Here is a 20412-nt window from a genome sequence, read left to right as displayed (position 1 = left end):
TCAGTAAGTTACTGTAAATAATATCAGTTCAACTCGTTTAATAACCACTTTTAACGTACTTTTAAAAAATAAACAGATTCACTAAAAATCAAAATTTTCTTCCGTTCACAAACCGACCAAACATATTTTTCGCGCTCTTTTGCAGTTTGTTTAGGATTGCGATGTTCTTGGCCGAAAACCAACATCGCACGCACACGCTGATTTCACTTCACTAAATCGTTCGCTTTAAATTTTACATTTTGCTGCATAGGAGCTCAATACAACCACAATCTTGTTTCCCTCCGCCGCAACGTGTATCACCAAATACAACTGATCGTTTTCCTGCCAACCACGGGTGGCTGTCATTCGTCAGTTCGCGAAAAATGGCTGCGCTGCTCCAGCTGCTATCAAAACAACACTCCGGCTCGAACCGAATTTTGGTGGAAAACCTTCGCAAATCTTGCACCGCCCACCCATCCAGCTACGCCGGACCGTTCCTGACCCCGAGTCGGGTAAGTTCACCACTCGTGAAATTGTATGCATTCCGTCGAAATCGGCTCCGCAGCAGCTCGGCAGGAAGAAGAGATTAGAACCTATCAAAAAATAATCGGCTGATAACGCAATTACACACTTTCAGATTTCGTCGTAAATCGTCTCTTCTTCCTGCTGGTGCTGCTGCGGCAAGTGTGGAAGTGGCCACTGATTAGAGTCGGGTTTCGGCGAGTGGAAAAAATCAAGGCCGCGCGCGCACAACGGCTTATATAACTGTTTGTTTACTCAAACAAAACACGATGGGAAGAACCGGTAGGAGGAGGCGGTGCCGGAGGAACAACGTGGTCGAATGTTTGGAGCACATGGAGCTGTATCGGTTCTTGGGAGGGCTTGGATGGGAGAATGGGACTGAGTTGAGAGTTGCGGATTTTGATGGAACGGGAAAAGGATTGTTCTCGAGAGGTGGTTTTAAGGCGGGATATTGTATTATAAGTTTGCCGTTCGAGTCGTTGATTAGCTTGAAAAGCATTGAAGAAGACGAGGCATTTCTGGCGTGCTTCAGCAAGGATGCCCTGGCGGATGTTGCCAAAGGAGAGCTTCAATTTCAGTCGTTGCTGGCATTCTACTTGAGCTATCTACGATTGGAAGATAATTCTCCAAGGAAAGCCTATCTGGGTTCAATTCCAGAAGCCTTTACAACGCCATACTTTTGCTCAAAACTAGAAATGGCAAATCTGCCGAACGTCGTGCTGAAGCAGATGGTCCAACAGAACGAAATCATCAAGCAGAACTTCACTTTGCTGCAAAGCATTTTGAACAATGATTCTCTCCAAGCGGTTGATTTGGACCTCTTCAAATGGGCATACTTTGCCGTCAACACGCGTAGCGTCTATCTGGAACCACGCATTCCGAAGCTACTCCTTAAAGGAAAGAAAACTTTTTTCGCGGACAAGCTCAAAGACGAACCAAACATGGCGTTGGCGCCGTTTCTGGACTTTTTCAATCACAGTGCAGAAGCAGTAACGACTTCCAAGCTCTCTATCCCTTACGAATCGCTTACAAAGCAGCTCAAGAGGAACCAAATCCCAGATCTTCACTACGAACTGTTCACCTCAACGGCAGTCCCACGCTTCTCCCAAATCTTCATCTCCTACGGCACCCACAACAACACCAAACTCCTGCTCGAGTACGGCTTCACCCTCCCCGCGAATCCCCAAGACTTCCTCGAGCTCACCCTGGACGACATCAACGCGTTCATCCGCGCCGACCCCGAACTCCGTCCGCTCAAAATCCACCGCGAAAAGTACCGCTTCATCGCGGACCATTCGCTCGCCGAACAGCTCTTCTTCGTCCCAGGCGACCTGCTCAGTCACAACCTCGCCGTCTGTCTCACGCTGCTCTTCATCGAGCAGAACATCTACCACCTGCGGACGGTCGCCTTCGGCGAGCTTCCACCTCTGGAACCGATCCGAGACCTCGCGACGCGATTGGCCCAGTTTAAACTGCGCGAATTGCAAACTTCCCATCAAGCTCTTGCGAAACTGCCCGACCTAACCGCTTCCGGCAGTGCGTGCCGCGCCTATTTCGACGAGTGCATACAGTTTTTGAATAAAATTCTAGCCGAACTTGGGCGCGAATCGTAACAATCACCTTTTTTGTAGAACTTCCTAACGCCACCGAAAGCCTTCGACCACCGCAGACAAAATGAGCCCGGGAAGGGTTTTAGCTGGAGGTTTGCCAGCTCGGGGCCCTCGGCTCCGCCCAAAACGACCGCACTCGGGACGAACGTCCTAGGGGATATCTTCAGGAAGCGACAGCAGAAGGGTAAGTTTGGCGGACCTGTGATGTGTTTAAAGTATATTAAGATATGGTTCAAGTATTCTGCATTTTTTAAAATTTAAAAGTCTCATTTTGTTTGTTAAAAAATTAAAACATTTTAAAAGAAAAAAATAAAAACATTCAAAAAAATAATTATTTTTTTTTAATTTTATGTTTTTTTTAAATTTTAGAAAATTTTGAAGAGTTTAGGAAATTTTGGAAGTTTGAAGTTATGAAACTTTCAAGATTATTTTTTTTTTATTTAATTTTTAGTTTTTTTTTTAAGATTTTTGAAATTGAAATTTATTTTTAGAATTTTTGAAAGTTTTATTTTTTTAAAGTTTTAAATTTTTTAAACTTTTAAAAAAATTTGAAATTATTAAATTTTTTGAAATTTCTTTTTTTTTATAAATTTTGAAATTAAAATTTCAAGTTTCTAATTTTGTTTTATTATAAAAATTAAAAAATAAGAAATTTCAAAGGGTCAATCATTTTAATAGTTTATTTTTTTGAATGTGATTTTTTTTTAATTGAATCATTGTAAAAAAAAATAATCTTGTAATTTCATGATTTTTTTTAATTTTTGGATTTCTTGGTTTAAAAAAAATTGAAATTCTTGGAATTGCCTAAATTTTATTTTATTTATCAAATTGTTTAAATTTTATTGTTTGTTGATTTATAAATTTTTGAAATTGTTTATTTTTTTTTATTCTTAATTTTTTTAATTTCTTAAAAAAATGAATTCTTAAAATTTTTGAAACAAAAATTATATTTTTTTTAGGATTTTAGATTTTTTTTGTTTCTTGAAATTTCATAAAATGTTAAAACACATTTTTTAATTTTTGAAATTCGTGAAATTATAAATTATAACTACTTTGAAATTTTTTAAATGTTTGAAACTTGAAGTTATCAAAAATTTTAAAATTGTAAAATTTTTGAAACTGTTAAAAAAATAAAAATTCTAAAAACTTGAAATCACCTTGAAAATCATCGATCGTCATTTAACACACAGAAAAATGTTTTGTAGAATCATCCTGTACGAGGTTTGATTCAACAAAAATTTTGTTGAATATAATCAATGCCGATTTTGCGTTGAAACAAACCTTGATTGTTGCGTTGATTCAATAAAAATCTTGATTTTCAAAGCAACAAAATGTTTTGTTGATTTAAATATTCCTTATTTTTCTGCGTGAACGAGAAATCTACAAAATATTACAATCGAGTGCAATAACTCTGACCTACAAAAATTGACAAAAATGACTATTTTTTTTTAATTACTGAATTTCTTAAATTTTTCAAAAAATTAAAATTTCTTGAATTTTTTTTTGTAAATTTTTGATTTTTTTTATAAATTTTTGAATTTTTTGATGTTTTTTTTACTTTGTTTTAATTTTTTGGATCCTTTTTAAATTTTTGAAATTGTTTAAAGTGTTTAAAAAATAACTTTTATTTTTTTAGAATTTTTCAAATTGTTTTTTTATTCTTGAAAAAAGAATTCTTTTAATTTAAAAAAAAATTTAGCTTTTAAAAATTTAAATTTTGGTAATTTCTTAAAATTTTTGAAATTGTAAAAACTTTTTTTTTATTTTTGAAATTCTTAACGTTATAAATTATACTTTGAAATTTTGAAATTTTTCTAAGCTTAAACTGCCGTTCTACGCATAATTGTCCCATGTCAGTTTTTGACGATTTTGACTTTATGACATTTTTAAGTTTAGTTTGATGTGTACTTTAAGAAAAACACATAAAATCTGGTACTTTGTTCGGAAACTCATCAAAATCAACACCAAGTCTGTTTGTCCCATCGTTGAACTTCTACGCATAATTGTCCCACCAAGTATTTTCTTACACGGAATCATTAGTTTTACTAAGCATTATGCCTTGTTTATCTGTTGTATAGCAAGTGGATCACAAATAAGAGTGATAAACTGCTAACTGGGGCGATTAGGGACACATAGGGCGAATAGGAACCCACGGGACAATTATGCGTAGAAACACAGAAATCGGTCGAAAAAATTCAATCGCGTTTTTCTCAGTTGCACTTTTTTGAACATGGGACAATTATGCGTAGAACGGCAGTAAAGCTGTTAAAAATTTAAAAATTGTTAAAAAAAATATTTTTTTGAAATTTTTGAAAACTTGAAATCATCTTGAAATTCGTCGATCGTAATTTAATTGACAAAAATAACTGAGACTTTTGAATTTCTTAAAATTTTGTAAATTTTTTGAATTTTTGATAATTGTAAATTCTTGAATTTCTTTTTTTTCAATTTTTTTAATTTTCTGTTTTTTTTATTTTAAAATTGTTAAAACCGTTTGAAAAAACACTAATTTTTTGTTATTTTTGAATTTGTAATTTTTTTTTAATTTTGATATTTTTTATTTTTTTATACTTTAATTTTTGAAAATTCTTTAAAAAATATATATTTTTAAAACTAAAAAAATATTATTTCAATTTTTAAGATTTTAGAATTTGTTGAAATTTTTAAAATTGTGAATGAAAATATTTTTTTTGATTTTTGAAATTCTTGAAATTATCAATTATACTTTGAAATTTTTAAAACTTGAAGCTGTTGAAAATTTTGAAATTGTTGAAATTGTTAAACAAATTAATTTCTTGAAATTTTTGAAAACTTGAAATCATCTTGAAATTTATCGATCGTAATTTATCGAGAAATCTCGATCGTGAGTCGAGAATCACGATCGAAATATAACGAGCGAGTGCAATAATACTGACCTACAAAAATTGACAAAAATGACTGCGTAGGCTCAACTCGAGGGGAAGTGTTTCTGGGGACCCCAAACTTCATGCTTCCCCTCGAGTTGAGCCTGCGCAGAAATTTTGTTGGTCGGTGTTATCACCACTTAGGGGAAATATACCCTTACTATTCAAACACCTATCTTGGATAGTTTGATGCTCGATCAAAGCTCCAAAAATACTATTTAGACCATAAACTAACAGCACCGCTATGCCATTTACTGGCCATAAAGATCAAATTTAATGCACTTTTGATCATAATTTCTATTTTTCGAGACCATTTCTCATCATTTTGTTTGCACACACATCCACACGCAAGAAGAGACCTTAACCGCTTAACAAAAGGCGCCATCAATATCTTTTCACTTGCGCTAACGTTGTTATAGCGCTTAAGAAAAATGAAATTGCTTCCAACTACCGGCAGCATGTTCTTTTGAATATTAGTTAGTCACTCACTCGAAAAATAATCCCGAAACATGTAAATAATTAGCAAGCGTCATCAAAAAAACAAACGCGCCAAGTCTTTTCACGTTTGACTTTTGACGACCCATTCCAATTGAAGGCTGAAGAAAACCGAGCGAGAGGCAAAGGCAAATAAAGATCAAAGGCTGGCCACCAACACCACCAGCAGCGCTTGTTGGAGTGAGCCAGTGATGCCAGGAAACTTTTTCTATAAATGCCACTTTTTGTGAGCACTAAGCAGACGCAAAGGGTGTATTCTCATAACTCCAGAATTGACGTAAATTCGCAAAAGACGTCTTTGAATTAACGTCGAACCGATTGGTTTGTGTCTTCGGAAAAAGTAAACCGCTAACGTTTTTTATAGCGGAAAACCCCGCCAAATGGCGGTGAACGCACATTTTCTGTAAATGCTTAACTTTTGAAAACGACGAAACTCTGGAATAAATTTTGAAAGTGACTTATATTTTTAAAGCCAAAAATAAAAATTGACAATTTAACTGATTGGGGTGTTTAGCGTGTTATTGCGACTGCTCAATTTTCATTTAGATTGTCCATAATCATGAATGTTCCGTTAATCGTTCAAACAAGGAATCATTGGCTAATAACGATTTTCAATTCAAGTGTAAATTTTGACTGATGGTGTGGTTTATGCCAAACTGATGCTAGTTAGTATCAAAAAACTCTAGGTTAGACCGGGGCCAACATTAATTTCTCCGTCAATGAGTTTTTTTTTTCTAAAAAGCATTTTTGTTATCCGATCTCCTTTTTCAGTTGATTTACAAATTATTTTGTTATTTTGACAAAGTTTTTGTATAAATGTGTTTTTATGATATGATGATGCATAGGTTCAGAGTAAAGTCAGTTCTTTCGTTAATTATGTATTTGATTGCACCATTGTACAGAGCTAAGTCAAATAATTGATAAATATATTTTCATTTTTAACATTTAGGTAGATCTGAGACGATCGTCTTAAGCTTTTTGAATTTTTAAAGGCATATATTTAATATCTTCTATCTATATATATAAAAAAATTCGACGGTTTTGTTCGAACGCGAATCAGTTCAATACGGAGCGTCGGATCGAGGAGCTATTTGTTGCGTTGGGTTCGTATAAGTCCAAGGAAGGTTCTTACACTAACTAATTGAGACTTTGGCCACTCTGGAACCGATTCCGGAGCATCGGCAAATTGTATGGAGAATGTTACGTAAAATCATATTTTGATCACAGGAGGCTAAATAGGCAAAAAACCATAAAACGTCAACAAACGAAAAAAAGGCAGAACGAAGTTTGTCGGGTAAGGCTTGTAATTCATAAATTTTTAATACAAAAACGTATCTAAAACATCCTTAAAAATTTACCCCAAGGACGGTAAAAGTTATGCATTTATTTTTCAAAATTACTATGTTTCATTTAACGATGATCTATATTTTAAATTGTGTGAAAATATTCTCTTTTGTCAACAGAAAATCCATTTCGAATCAGGACACATGGGGCGAATTGGGACGGCAGTTTTAGCAATGAGGCAGCCGAATATTTTGCTTTTTTCAAGTGGTTTCGGTTAGACCAGATTCAAAGCAACAAAATGTGTTCATTCATTCCCAAATATAAAGTTTTCAAGTGCTCTAAAACGTGCTGTCCCTATTCAGACTGTAGTCCCGATTCGCCCCAGTTGAAGGTATACCGATTTGCATTGCAGTAAAACATTTTTTTAAATTTCCTGAATTCAGGCCAAACATATGTTGGTTAGTGTATTTTCATTAAAAAAACGTTACTTAATCCACCTTAAGGTGGTTGGTGCCTTCCTAACATTCAGTTTGTATTTTAGGTTGTATTTACAAATTAATTTAAGATTTTTATTGTTTTTGTTTTTACCAGAACAGCAATTTTCAATTCTTTTTTTACCAACTCTCCAAAATAAAGGAGCAATTGCGGGGCTGTAATTGAATTTAAAAGTGCTAATATGCTAACATTAGGTGCACGATGGAATTGCATACTGCCCCCCTAGTCTTAGTTAACAATGTTTTATGACTTGTATATTTCAGTAAAAAGTTCGTTTTAATCTTTGGCGAGATAAAATTAGGTTTTACGCCGACTCGATTTGGAGGTTAGAAAGGAGTGCACTGTTTACATGGACTTAGCACAGTTCGCTGCGGTCGTCGATTTTGTTCGGGGAAATTCGTCGACAATCGACGAAGACCATGTAAACAGTGCACACGAGCTGTCAAATGACGTCACGGTGTAAAACCTAATGATGTATTCAGCAACATTAGGTCTATTCCCGTACCTGCAGAATTGCAGAATTTCTGCAACTTCTGCAAAATTCTGCAGCCAGCATAAGTCACTTTTTTGCAGCACGTTCCCGTACTTTTCAGTTCGCTCTCTTCATCTCTCTCTTTTGCAGAAGTTCTGCAAGGAGAGAAACCGCAAAACTTTTTCCTGGGTAGCGCGTTCCAGTACTTTTTCTGCAATATTGTACACAGTTGAGTGGATTTACTCAAATTGGGTATTAATTTTTTTTTAAATTATTAAAAAAAAGGGATTGACAAAAATTATAATTGAAAGAAGTTTACCTCTAGAACGGGGACTTATTTTTTTATGCAACTCAACATTTTATTTAAAAGATGCTTATGCTTAGGTAGAAATTATTCATTAGAAGAAATGTTTCTAACAAGGTTTCTAATGAATAATTTCGGATTCATAAGGTAAAAAATAGAAATGAGAGTTGCAGGTACGTACCTGCGTTTAACAAATAAAATTCAAAAAAATGTCAAACAAAGGTTTAATATAGAAGGGATCATGAATACATGTTTTGATAGCAGACTATTTGAAGGATTTTTTATTCAGGATAACATAAATAAATTATGGATGTCCCATGGAAGAACAACGGTGACGCAGCAAAGTTGAAAAATATTAGAAAGTAAATGAATCACAAACTCAAAAATATGGAACACATAAATTTAGAAACTCGGAAATTAAGAAAATCATAAATAAAAATATAAAAAAAAAAACATTTTTTTTAAATTGAGAAGCTAAAAAAAATTAAATCAGCTATTTGAGAAATTTAAAATGCAAATATTTATCTTAGAAAAAAATAAATCACATATTCAAAGCTTAAAAAAAAAAGTAATTCAAAATGTAAATAATTAAAAAAAGCCTAATTTCAAAAAATCAAAATAAAGAAAAATAAGGTTGAAATATAAAAGTTCAGACTTGAGGTATTTTGAATTCGAAATAAAAAAAATCTAAATTTTGAATATTTAATAGAACATCAAAAATTCTAATATTACAGTAAAAAAATAAAAAAAATATAATTTGAAAAAAAAATTTAAAAAATTGTAAATAAAAAAATCAAAAACTGAATTATAAAAAATAGATAGTTTGTACTCTATTACCCGAAGACCGGGAAGACCTCTGCGAAATTTCTAATCTCTAAATGCTCTAAATATGCATTTCAAACCTAAAATATGACTCCAAAATAAGTGTATTTCTGTTTAGGAATTTAGGAATGTAGGGATTTAGGAATTTAGGAATTTAAGTATACCGTATAATTTTTAATAAAATTTATAGGTATCAATTTTTAATAGTATAAAATATGACATGTAAACAACTTAACTTATGTTTCAGCAAAAAAAATTATGGTCATCAATCATATAATCAATTATATTTATTATTTGTTTGGTACAGTCTAATACCTTTTTTATGATTCCTTCATTAAAAGTTCAACAAAATACATTTAATATTTTGGTTCATATAAGAATACAAATTGGTAGCACCGTCACAGGTACAATTTATAATTTGTCAATTACATTTACCTATTATTTTAACATACATATTTTTAGTCTGTTCAAAAGCAATTTAAGATCAAAAATCAATTCTTAAACAAATATTTTTTTGAAATTTATTCAACTCAAAAGAAATGTGTCTTATAAAAGTTTTTGAAAACAATTTAAAAACAATTGTTTTTATGATACAAATTGTATGTTGGGTTATTAGCCGTGCTGTAATACTTTACTTATAAACTTTATTAACTCTAAAAATAATAAATTCGCTATATCATTACATTAATGAACTAAGCCTGAAATCGTTAACATAAAATCTCAATAAAACCAGACATTAAAAAAATACCAAAATCCATCAATTTCAAATATACAAACGTCCTTTCAAAAATACTGCTTAAATTCAGTAATAATAAAACATCAAATTTATTACACCTACATAGTAATAAAATGCTTGATTCTAGGCTTGATTTAACCCAACTTGCAAATTTTATGTAAGCGTGTACTCACACCAACTTGCAGTTACTTTTCAACACGAAAGAGAAGAGAGAGCTTGCAGAAAAGTACGGGAACGGTTTTGCTGCAACTTTTGTCTCTCTCATTGCAGAAGTTCTGCCTGAAAGAAAAGTTACTTTTGTTGCAGAAAAGTACGGGAACGCTCTGCTGCCGATTTCGTGCAGAATTGCAGAATTCTGCAGTACGGGAATAGACCTATTATTAATAAAGACTTTTTCCAGAAGAGACGCAGACACAGCTTAAGCCAGGGGTGACCAAAGTATGGCCCGCGGGCCAAACGTGGCCCGCGAGGTGATTTTTTGTGGCCCGCGGACCCATTTTGAATAATCATGTAAAATGGCCCGTTGATCAAATGTAAAGTGATTTAATACCTCTTAAAATAAAGGTTTATTTCAAACTGTTTTATGTTCTATTTTTTATTCTGTGTTAATATAAAACTGATGAATTATCCATATTTTGATTCCCGTTTTACGACATGAATATATTGTTCAAAAATCTTTCTAATTTAAACAATTTCAATTAAATAAGTAAATATCAAAATTATTTTTATCAAATATTAATGAAAATGTTTATGAAACTTTCAAATTTAATTTAGTTAGAAAACTGTAATAAAACCAAAAATTTAAACGTTAGATATTAATTTGTTCCTCTTACTATCCCACATCTATTAGCTATTTCGAAGGTTATTTTGCCATTTTTTTCCTTCTCTGTCAAATTCGTTCTCCTTAGTACCAGTAAACTCTCTCCCTATTTTGAACAAATCAGCTGTTGAAAGGTAGTCCATATCTCAGCTCAGGATAACAACTGCACCAATGTAATTGTTAAAGCAACCTAATAAAATTAAATGAAATGAAAAGATATTAATTTAAAGTCACAATGACCCTTTTCATGAACTGTGTTCAAACTTATTTTGCACTTAGAAATCTTCCACCTCGGGATTCGAACTCATGACAGTTGGATAACGAATCTGATTGACTATCATCTCATTCAGACAGACAACATTTACAAATTTTAATTGGAAGTTAAGTGCAGTCAGCTAAAATCAATTTGAAATGCATTTCTCTGCGTTTAGAATTATGTTGAGCATGTTCGTGTTTATTCAAAAATAATTTGGATTTTAGTGAATTTTCCCTGAACAGTTCCACAGATTTCTTCATTTTCAAATTTGAAAAAAAATAAATTAAAATTTCAATGAGAACAAATGTATATTCAATTAAAAATTAAAATCCTTTTTTCAAATAGCTTAAAAAATTTAATCAACAAATCTGATGGATATTTTCTATATTTTTTTGTATTTTAAAATAACGAAAATGTTCAAAAAATAACAGAAATTTCTAAAACCTTCAAGTAATACATATATTTTTTAGTATTTTAAATGAAAATAACGCAATTTATTTTTTCTTTATTTTTTAATTTGGCCCGCAGGCTCATTTGAGTTTGAAATTTGGCCCGGCATCCAAAAACTTTGAGCACCCCTGGCTTAAGCAATGTGGCAACCGGGCGATACGCATGCTCTGCGACTCTCGCGCGTAAGCAAAAAGACCCGGCCTTTGAGGTTATGCAAAAATCACCCTTTTTTGCAGCTACAAAAAAACTATTTCACGGCATAACTTTAAAAATACTTCACTAAACAGAATAAAATTTAATAGGGTCTTAGGGGACCCCAAAACGAACAGAATAAGGCGGATCCGGCCAAAATCGGTTCAGCCAGTTCTGAGATAATCGTGTGGAAAAAAAATCATGTCTACACACATCCCCACAGACATTTGTTCAGAATTTGATTCTGAGTCGATAGGTATACGTGAAGGTATATCTAGGAGTCGTATTTAAGAAGTTCATTTTTCGAGTGATTTTATAGCCTTGCCTCAGTGAGGTGAGGAAGGCAAAAACTATCGCTTAACTAAAGGTTGGGTACCCCTGCTATATTGATTTTTCTCAATTCTCAGCTACTTGTTGATTTCAACTTATCTACATTTGCAAATGATTTGATATGAAAAATTATGCTTAAGTCGTTAAACTCGATTTTTTATGGCAAACTATATTTGCGACTTCCATAATGGAGACTTGCATGCAATTTACGTCCGACGTTAAATCATTCACGTCACGACGTCAATTCAAGTGAAAGACGTATTTAGACCTGAAACGGTTCTTCCACCTGGAAAGTTTGAGGTGGAAATTTTCAAGATTTTCCGGGAAAATCCTTACAAAAACAACTTCAAATATCTTTTTCAAAGTAAGCAAGCATGTTTACATAAGTTTTGCATGAAAAACATGCGTGAATTGGGGATAAACTATTTACGTCCACAGATGAACCGGTAACGTAAATAAAACGACGTGAATTCAGGAGTTATGAGAACACACCCAAAAGAGCGCTGGAAGAAAAAAGAACTCAGCTGAAAATAGAAAAAATGGGAGTGGCCAATTTCATTCTCGTCAAATTAGAATTACTTGGAAAATATATTTTTTTTAAATGCTTGTAAAAGGAATAGAAAAACTTTTAGTAAAAGTGAAAATAAACAGAAATGTTCACAAAAAGTTGCTCTACTCGTTGATGTACTTGGTTTTAGTAATTTCATGGAACACTCCAGAGTATCCATTCAATCACGACCGCTTATTAGGCTTAAAATGGGTATATTTCTCCTAAATAGTAATTTGTAATTGTACACTTAACAGTTTACTAATACCGTTTTTCAGTTTGTTGTTTGTTGCTTGCTTCCCATCATCGCCCACACGTAGTCTAGAATCGGACCAACCAATTGGACCTTCACTCACCGAATCTCTAAATTAGACCTGACTGTAGAAGTTTGCTTTCCTGTGTTATCTCACTCACAAATTCCAAGTCCTCCACGTTTTTTTCTGTTTGTTCCCTCCGCAATCTTCTTTGTCTGCGCACGCGTGTCTTGTCCACCGTTGTTGATCCCAAACCCCCACTCGAACGGTCTCCCCCAGGTCCACCACAAGCGTCCGTATCACTGCACACCTCGGCAGCGGACGGTTCTCGGTCGTCACCCCCTCTTCAACGATGGCAGCAGCAGCAACAGCAACAACAGCAAGCCTCAAAATGTCCCGGTTCTCCGCTCAAACAACCAATCCGACATTGTTTTCATATAGGAGGACACCATCCGGCCTCGGGCGAGAAACTCGGCACGTACGACGGGCCGGAGATTACGGCGACGGACATGATCAAGGCGATGGCCACGTACATCTGGCCCAAGGACGACGCACTGGTGAGGAAGAGGTATGAGCAAGGGGTTGTTGTGGCGGGAGAAGGAACGAATTTCAAGTCATAAAATCATATTATAGGGTCATGATCTCGCTGGGATTGCTCGGTGGTGCCAAGGTGCTGAACGTGTGCGTGCCCTTCATGTTCAAAATGGGCGTCGATAATCTGAGCACGCTCAGCATGGACACGGTTCCGCAGGCGGCCGCCTCAATGACCATAGCCGTGCTTTTAGGATGTGAGTAGAGTCAAGTCAATAACGAATCATTGATTAGAATCGTTCTAAAATCTTGCTATTAATCTTTAGACGGTATTGCCCGAGCGGGAGCGGCCGGTTTCAATGAGCTGAGAAATGCGGTGTTTGCGCGGGTGGCACAGCACTCGATCCGCAAGATCGCCACTAACGTGTTCCTGCATTTGCACAACCTGGACTTGCAGTTTCACCTGAGCAAGCAAACGGGAGCTCTGTCGAAGGTGAGTTGAATATCAACCAGTTCATGTTTCATCTTTACCGTATCAACATGAGTGATACGAACCTTTGCGACTGTGGGCAGGGTTATCAGGACATCGACCATCTCGTATGGGCGTGTCCAGATCACCAGGCTCACAGAATTAAGTTGAAAGATACCCTCAGGGCCCGAGGAAGACCACCAGAAATCCCGATGCGAGACGCGTTATCTCAACTTGACCTTGATGTTCTCTATACGATCTATCAGTTCCTCTCAGATTCCAAAATATCTATTTAGTTCAGGGTGGCCACCTCGGGAAAAAACCGGGAAAACCGGGAAAAAACCGGGATTTTTATCCACCGGGAGAAAACCGGGAAAAACTCGGGAATTCGACTGACAAACCGGGAAAATATTTTAAGTTTAGTAAAATTTTTACAAAAGCCTCTTTAATGAGTTCAATATGTTCTTTTCTCAATTAGAATATTATTCCTGTTATTCTAAATGAAGAATTCGCGAAAACTATGTTTGAATTTGTGTAATAGACTCATTCTTCTTGGTTATGGATGTTTTTTTTTCTGTTGTATCCTATTGTATTTTTACTTGGCGATTTTTTTTTAATAAAACGAAATGTTTCCTCTACCAGTGATTCTCAACCTGGGGACATGTACACCTGGGGGTACCACGAGCGGTCTCAGGGAGTCCCGAGGACAATCCCCGCAATGGCGGCCATTTGTCCCAAGCAAAATATTTGAGAGAAAAAAAAATAACAAATTGCTTTGAAGCAAAAAAATAACAACCATGCTTAGGGCTGGTATGCTCTTCAAAAGAAAGGGGGTCAAGAAACAGCTTTACGAACGTCAGAACAAAAGAGAGGAAATGTTTTCTTGGGGCTTTTCTTCACCCTCTCTGACTTGCTTTCGCTACCGCTGCTGCCCATTTGAAATTTTTCTTGACCGATTCCTTCCGAAGTGCGTACCTTACATTAAGGTGCAATGAATTACGGGCGAATTGTTTTTGACCAATCAGAAAATGTTTAAAAAATATTTGAATGATATATCTATAATTTGCATTCGTTTACAAATTTTATGAATTTGAAGTAAAGTGCACCGTTTTTTGGATTTTTTTTTGTTTTTTTTTTCTACAAATATTTGTTTAAAATTTGTATATTGTGCCAACTACCATTTAATACCACGTTGGTAAAAATATTCTTATGTTTCATGATTTGGATATTTTCAATTCAACCTTTTTTTGCTAAAATATTAGTTTTGCATAAAATAAAAATTAGGATTTTTTGTAAGTGGAAATTATGGATCTCATGGTACTAAAACAACATTACAGTAAATATCTCTCTAAATTTAAAGATCAGATATTTCCTTCAAATTGTCACACAAAATACACAATTTTAAAATATTTTTCTTGGCCTGTATCTCCGCAACAAAAGAATGGATCAAAAATATTCAAAAAAGAAAGCAGAAAAGAATTTTCTCAACCATTTAATAGATGATTTTTCAATTGAAAATAGCTACAACTTCAAAAAAAAAACTGTTTACAAAATTTAAATCTCCAAAAATTAAAATTTAAAAAAAAATATGGGAGATGTCTGTAGAAATGAAAAAGACAGCGAAAATTTAATTAACAAAAGGAATTTCTCCAGATAGTAGATAGTTTTAAAGAAAAACAGGTTACAACATTTTATGTTGAAGCTTTATTAAGAAAACTGATTTGAAGAAATGTACATGGACGTTGTGTGTCCAGTATATGTTTTTAAACAACTCTAGAAACATGATGTACGACATTTTTAATACTTCATAATTCAAGTTTCTTTCTTCGTGAATTGGAATGTAGAAAAATCTCATGCAAACGAAAAATTTCATATATGAACGCTAGGGGGTACCAGCAGCTTAAGTAACACGAAAAAGGGTACCTAGCCTAGAAAAGGTTGAGAACCGTTGAATTATAATATATTTCAACTTAAAAATAATAATATCATGGAGTTTCTGTTTGTAAATATTATTTAATTTGATAATATTTGAGATTCTCAGCCCGACAAATTATTAAGGACAACTTGCAATGTTTTTTTTGCAAAGTATTTTTTTAAATGTCGTTTGAAATTTATGTAAAACTTTCAGATATTTGAAAATTACAATATATTTAGAATTCTGCTACAAAAAAGTCACTTGAAATACAGGCAATCACTTTTAGGTGGTTACTACATCAACACAAAAATTGAGATCATGTTGAAAAAAAAGCCGATGCTAATATTTTTCAAAGTTTTTGTCCCTCGGCTCTGGCCGGGGTCAAGTGGGGGAACAATCCATAGTCTCAACATTTGAATGCAAAAAGTGTTCAAAAATGCATTTTACACTAGTTTATTTGTTTTGTAACCATTAGTCTTCAAAAATGTAAGATTTGACGTTAACAAAAATTAAAAAAAAAACTAAAGGTGTAAAATTTTAAAAATTAAAAGATTGTTAAATCAACCCAAACATGCTTAAAAATGATTCCAAACGCAAGGGAATGCATTTTATATTGATTCCAGCTGATTGCACTTAAATTTCAATTGAAATTTTAATGTTTTTTGAAAAATATGTTTTTGCTTCCTGATTTTTCGGGGCAACTAACGAATTAACGAGCATTTACATAAATGTTGATAACAATTTATTTTTGCAGATCTTTTCTACAAAATTAATAAATTGTAGTAATAATCAATCTCATTTTAAAAAATTAAACGATTTTTTATTTTGAGTTTATAAAATCTACATGTATGATGATGAAAAATCCCAATCATTAAGGAAATTAGATGTTTGGATTGGAAACAGATAAAAACGGCTTCGTTTACAACTTACTTACTTTTTACTCAAGATTTGAAAGCTTTCTTGAGGAATTCAAACTTTGAACCAAATGTATGCGTTCAAAAAGTATGTTGGTACTAACGTTAGCATAAAAAACATTGTAATTTGGTTTAAAAACATTTCGGAAAATTCCTTCTGGGCTCGGGAGAAAACCGGGAAAAAACCGGGAAATTGAAAATCGAAATCTGGTGGCCACCCTGATTTAGTTTTCTTCCAGTTAGTTTTCTTTCAGTTAGTTTTCCTTCTGTTAGTATAACTCGCCTTCGCACAAAGCCGTCGTTTCTGGAATGCACCGGAAGCAAAGCAAGATCGCCCCAGCAGCTGGACACCGAGGCGGCTGAGGACAAAACGCAAAGGCCAGCAGAGCCAACCAAGACCCCTACACAATCCCCCTTCCCTTCCCACGCCTTGTCTTTAACATCAATCCCTTCCCTACTAACCCCGAGTAGGCCGCGGGTAATCGGCTCCCCTCCCACTAACATTTACACACAAGATCCTCTGTAATTATTAAGTCAAATGTAATTACAAAAGCCGACTCGGTCCTAACCAGGTCCCAGTACCGAAAAGGACCTAATAAAAATAATTTTATGAAAAAAAAACCAGTTCAAAAAAATATTACCAAAAATTTATATTTTGACACCTTGGCTCAATTCAGATTCAGCGGGCAAAATTACGTGGAAAAACATATTGTTGGACAAATTTCAAATTTTGTTAGGGTAGTCTCATACACTTTTTCGCTTAAAAATAGATATTTTCAAACAAAGATAGGGGAAGGTGGGGCAAGACGACCATAGAGCAACTCTCTACGAAATCGGCCGATTTCGACCATTTTTATTTTCGTATTTTTTGATTTGGCACAAACTTTGTGGGGGCAAAAAATGCTAGTCTTGATTTAAAAATTTCCAAAATATTTTTTTTCGAAAATATCGGAAAATATTACGAAGGTTTCATGTTTTAACATTGAAAATCGGACCATTAGTTGCTGAGATATTGACATTAGAAAATGGTGGGATGTTTAGGTGAGACTTAAAAAACTTCAATTTTCTTTGTTTCTTTTACTTAAAGCGGCTGTATCTCAGCAACCGAAGGTCCAATCTTCAATGTCTCTTAGAAAATTTTATGGAAAATTTTCTGAACTTTTCAAAAAATACATTTCTAGGAATGGTCACTCATGGTCACTATTTTCGATTGGAAATTCAATTTTGCATTTAAAAATAATGTTTTTGCATGAAACTTCGATTTTTTTCCAAAAATCACTATACATATTTTGGGAAATTGAGTTTTTGTGAAAAAAAAGTTGATTAAAAAATCTGCAAATTTTTTTTTCCCTGTGCCTATTTTTTTCTCAATTGTCCTCAACAATACCTACAACTTTGCCGAAGACACCAAATTGATCAGAAAATTCACTCAAAAGTTACAGCTGTTTGAATATATACATACCATTTTTGTGTGGACAGCAGCCAAAATTGTATGGAGACTTGTATGGGTGAACCAATGACGCAAAATAGCTTATTTGGTCATAAGGAAGGCCCCCACAAAGTTTGAGTCAAATAAAAAAATACAAAAAATAGAAATGGTCGAAATCGGCCGATTTCGTAGAGAGTTGCTCAGCAAAAAATTGAAAAAGTTACTGTAAAAACATGAAAAAATGAGATAGGCAAAATGTAATGATATGAGGTGGTAGAATAAGCAGTTGCTACTCCGTTATTGACAGAAGTTACATCCACGAGCCGTGGAAGATGAGTGGGTGCTATCTTTCCTCGCTTCGCAACTTCCCAAAGGCCCCTATCATGCTGATCAATACCGGCGCCGGCCACGACCAGTGGTAGGGTCACGGGGAAGTGGATGGGAATGTTAGTCCGATACTTGAGTGATAGAGACCGCCCAATCGACTACTTCTCCGACAAAGATGATTTGATATGAGGTGGTAGAATAGGCCAAATACTACCAAAAACAAAAATAAACTAAACAAGATAAATGCAAATTAAAATACTAAAAATAAAACAAGAAAAACATAAAACAAGAGAAATAAAGTTTTCCGAAGAACGGTGCTCAAAATGACCTCCTAAATACGGTAAAAATAAAAAAAAAATACATCGAAAAATGGGGCATAATAGGGTTAAACTGCAATTTTTTTTTTTTTTGCTTGAATGAAAATTGAATCTGTAGTTTTTTCAAATGTCCAATAAACCAAATTTCCAGTTTTAGCTTTTTGGGTGTTTTTGAAACCTAGATTAAATTTTCAAAACAACCTATCCCTCATGGGTTTCCTATGCAGATAGGACCTTTTGCAAATTTAATCGAGAAACCTCCTTGCGCGTGTTCTTCGGGAACCTGGTGCTAAGATAGCTCTGAGATTTTCAAAGTGTCTACGTGGTTTATGGATATTATGGAATTTACTTCGGATTTTTCTTTATGAAAAAAAAAACAATTCTCTAGACGGTTGTTAATTTTAATTTTATCTTTTTTTCTATTATCTCTTTTCAGACCATCGATCGCGGCTCCCGTGGCATCAACTTTGTCCTCACGGCGATGGTGTTCAACGTGGTGCCGACGATCTTCGAGCTGGCGCTGGTTTCGAGCATTTTAGGCGTCAAGTGCGGTGCGGCCTACGCTGCCCTGTCGATGGGCTGTGTCGGCGTGTACAGCGCGTACACGCTGGCGGTCACCCAGTGGCGAACCCAGTTCCGGGTGTACATGAACCAGGCGGAGAACGAAGCCGGCAACAAGGCGATCGATTCGTTGATCAACTACGAAACGGTCAAGTATTTTAACAATGAAAAGTACGAAGCCCAGCGGTACGACAACGTGCTGAAGAAGTACGAGGCGGCCAGCTTGAAGACGAGCACCAGCTTGGCGTTGTTGAACTTTGGCCAGAATGCGATCTTTAGCGTGGCGCTGAGTGCGATCATGGTGATGGCTGCGAACGAGATCGCCCAGGGGCGGATGACGGTTGGGGATTTGGTGATGGTTAACGGGTTGCTCTTTCAGCTGTCGATTCCGCTTGGGTTCTTGGGCAGCGTCTACCGAGAGGTTCGACAAGCTTTGTTGGACATGCGGACAATGTTCACGCTGATGGGAGTCGAAAGTGCAATTCAGTCTAAAGTGAACGCTCCGGCGCTTCAGGTTGATCGTAACACTGCTTCGATTGAGTTTAGGGACGTTAGCTTCCAGTATAGAAACAGCAATCCCATATTTGACAAGCTGAGCTTCACAATCCCGGCGGGGAAGAAAATCGCCATCGTTGGTGGGTCAGGATCTGGAAAGTCCTCCATGGTCCGCCTTCTCTACCGGTTCTTTGAACCCACCTCTGGCCAAATCCTGATCAACGGACAAAACATCCGGGAGGTAGAACTGGACAGTCTTCGGAAAGCGATCGCGATCGTTCCGCAGGACTCGGTCCTCTTCCACGACACCATTCGGCACAACATCCACTACGGCGATCTTTCGAAGCAGCAAGCTGAGGTCGAGGAGGCGGCCCGAATGGCCGATCTGCACGGATCGATTCTGCGATGGCCTAAGCAGTACGACACGCAGGTGGGCGAGCGCGGCTTAAAGTTGTCCGGCGGAGAGAAGCAGCGCGTTGCGATTGCGCGAGCAATTTTGAAGAATTCGCCAATTTTGATTTTCGACGAGGCCACTAGCAGCTTGGACTCGATTACGGAGCATGTAGGTTGAAGTGAACTTCTGGTTTTGGATTAATCTGACCCTTTAATTTCTCACAGAACATCCTCGCTGCCTTGGCTCGGGCCACCGAACATCGGACCAGTATTTGCATCGCGCACCGGCTCTCAACGGTGATGGACGCCGACGAGATCCTGGTGCTGGAAAACGGACGCATTGGACAGCGTGGAACGCACGAACAGCTGCTCAACAGCGGAGGTCTTTACACCAAGCTTTGGGACACCCAGAACCGGTTATACAACGTGGGAACGGCGGCCAAGGCGAAAAAAGTGGGTTCAGAATAGGTTTTTGTTTTAGGCGATTTGATTACGACGTAAAATTTGTTGAAAATGTTATTTTAGCCGGACGAATGAAATTTACCAAATAAATTAGACCAATCAAAGTTATTTTATTCAAGTTTCATGAA

The 20412-nt window shown here is 35.5% G+C and overlaps 1 protein-coding gene across 2 annotated transcripts; it reads left to right on the top strand.

The window, feature by feature from the left end:
* Positions 1 to 339: 339 nt before the first annotated feature.
* On the top strand, positions 340 to 20403 carry LOC6039545 (ATP-binding cassette sub-family B member 7, mitochondrial). 2 transcript variants are annotated; one of them, XM_038262756.1, is made up of 7 exons: positions 340 to 491; positions 2133 to 2295; positions 12913 to 13039; positions 13105 to 13259; positions 13329 to 13495; positions 18810 to 19991; positions 20048 to 20403. In XM_038262756.1, exons 1-7 carry the CDS (start codon positions 363 to 365, stop codon positions 20288 to 20290), a joined length of 2166 nt encoding a protein of 721 aa, XP_038118684.1. In that variant the 5' UTR covers positions 340 to 362; the 3' UTR covers positions 20291 to 20403. The 2 variants fall into 2 exon arrangements, with proteins under 2 accessions (XP_038118684.1, XP_038118683.1); XM_038262755.1 differs by having other exon boundaries at positions 12751 to 13039.
* Positions 20404 to 20412: the final 9 nt, after the last annotated feature.

The sequence above is a fragment of the Culex quinquefasciatus genome, chromosome 3 (assembly GCF_015732765.1).
Source record: "Culex quinquefasciatus strain JHB chromosome 3, VPISU_Cqui_1.0_pri_paternal, whole genome shotgun sequence".
Taxonomy (NCBI): Eukaryota; Metazoa; Arthropoda; class Insecta; order Diptera; family Culicidae; genus Culex; species Culex quinquefasciatus.
This window is presented reverse-complemented; position numbering and strand designations above follow the sequence as displayed.

Excerpts from the sequence above, each read along its gene's own strand:
- LOC6039545 (XM_038262755.1), top strand. The coding sequence starts at position 363 with ATGGCTGCGCTGCTCCAGCTGCTATCAAAACAACACTCCGGCTCGAAC. Across the intron at positions 13,040-13,104 it reads GACGCACTGGTGAGGAAGAG|GGTCATGATCTCGCTGGGAT; the intron begins GTATGAGCAAGG and ends ATCATATTATAG. Across the intron at positions 19,992-20,047 it reads TGGACTCGATTACGGAGCAT|AACATCCTCGCTGCCTTGGC; the intron begins GTAGGTTGAAGT and ends AATTTCTCACAG.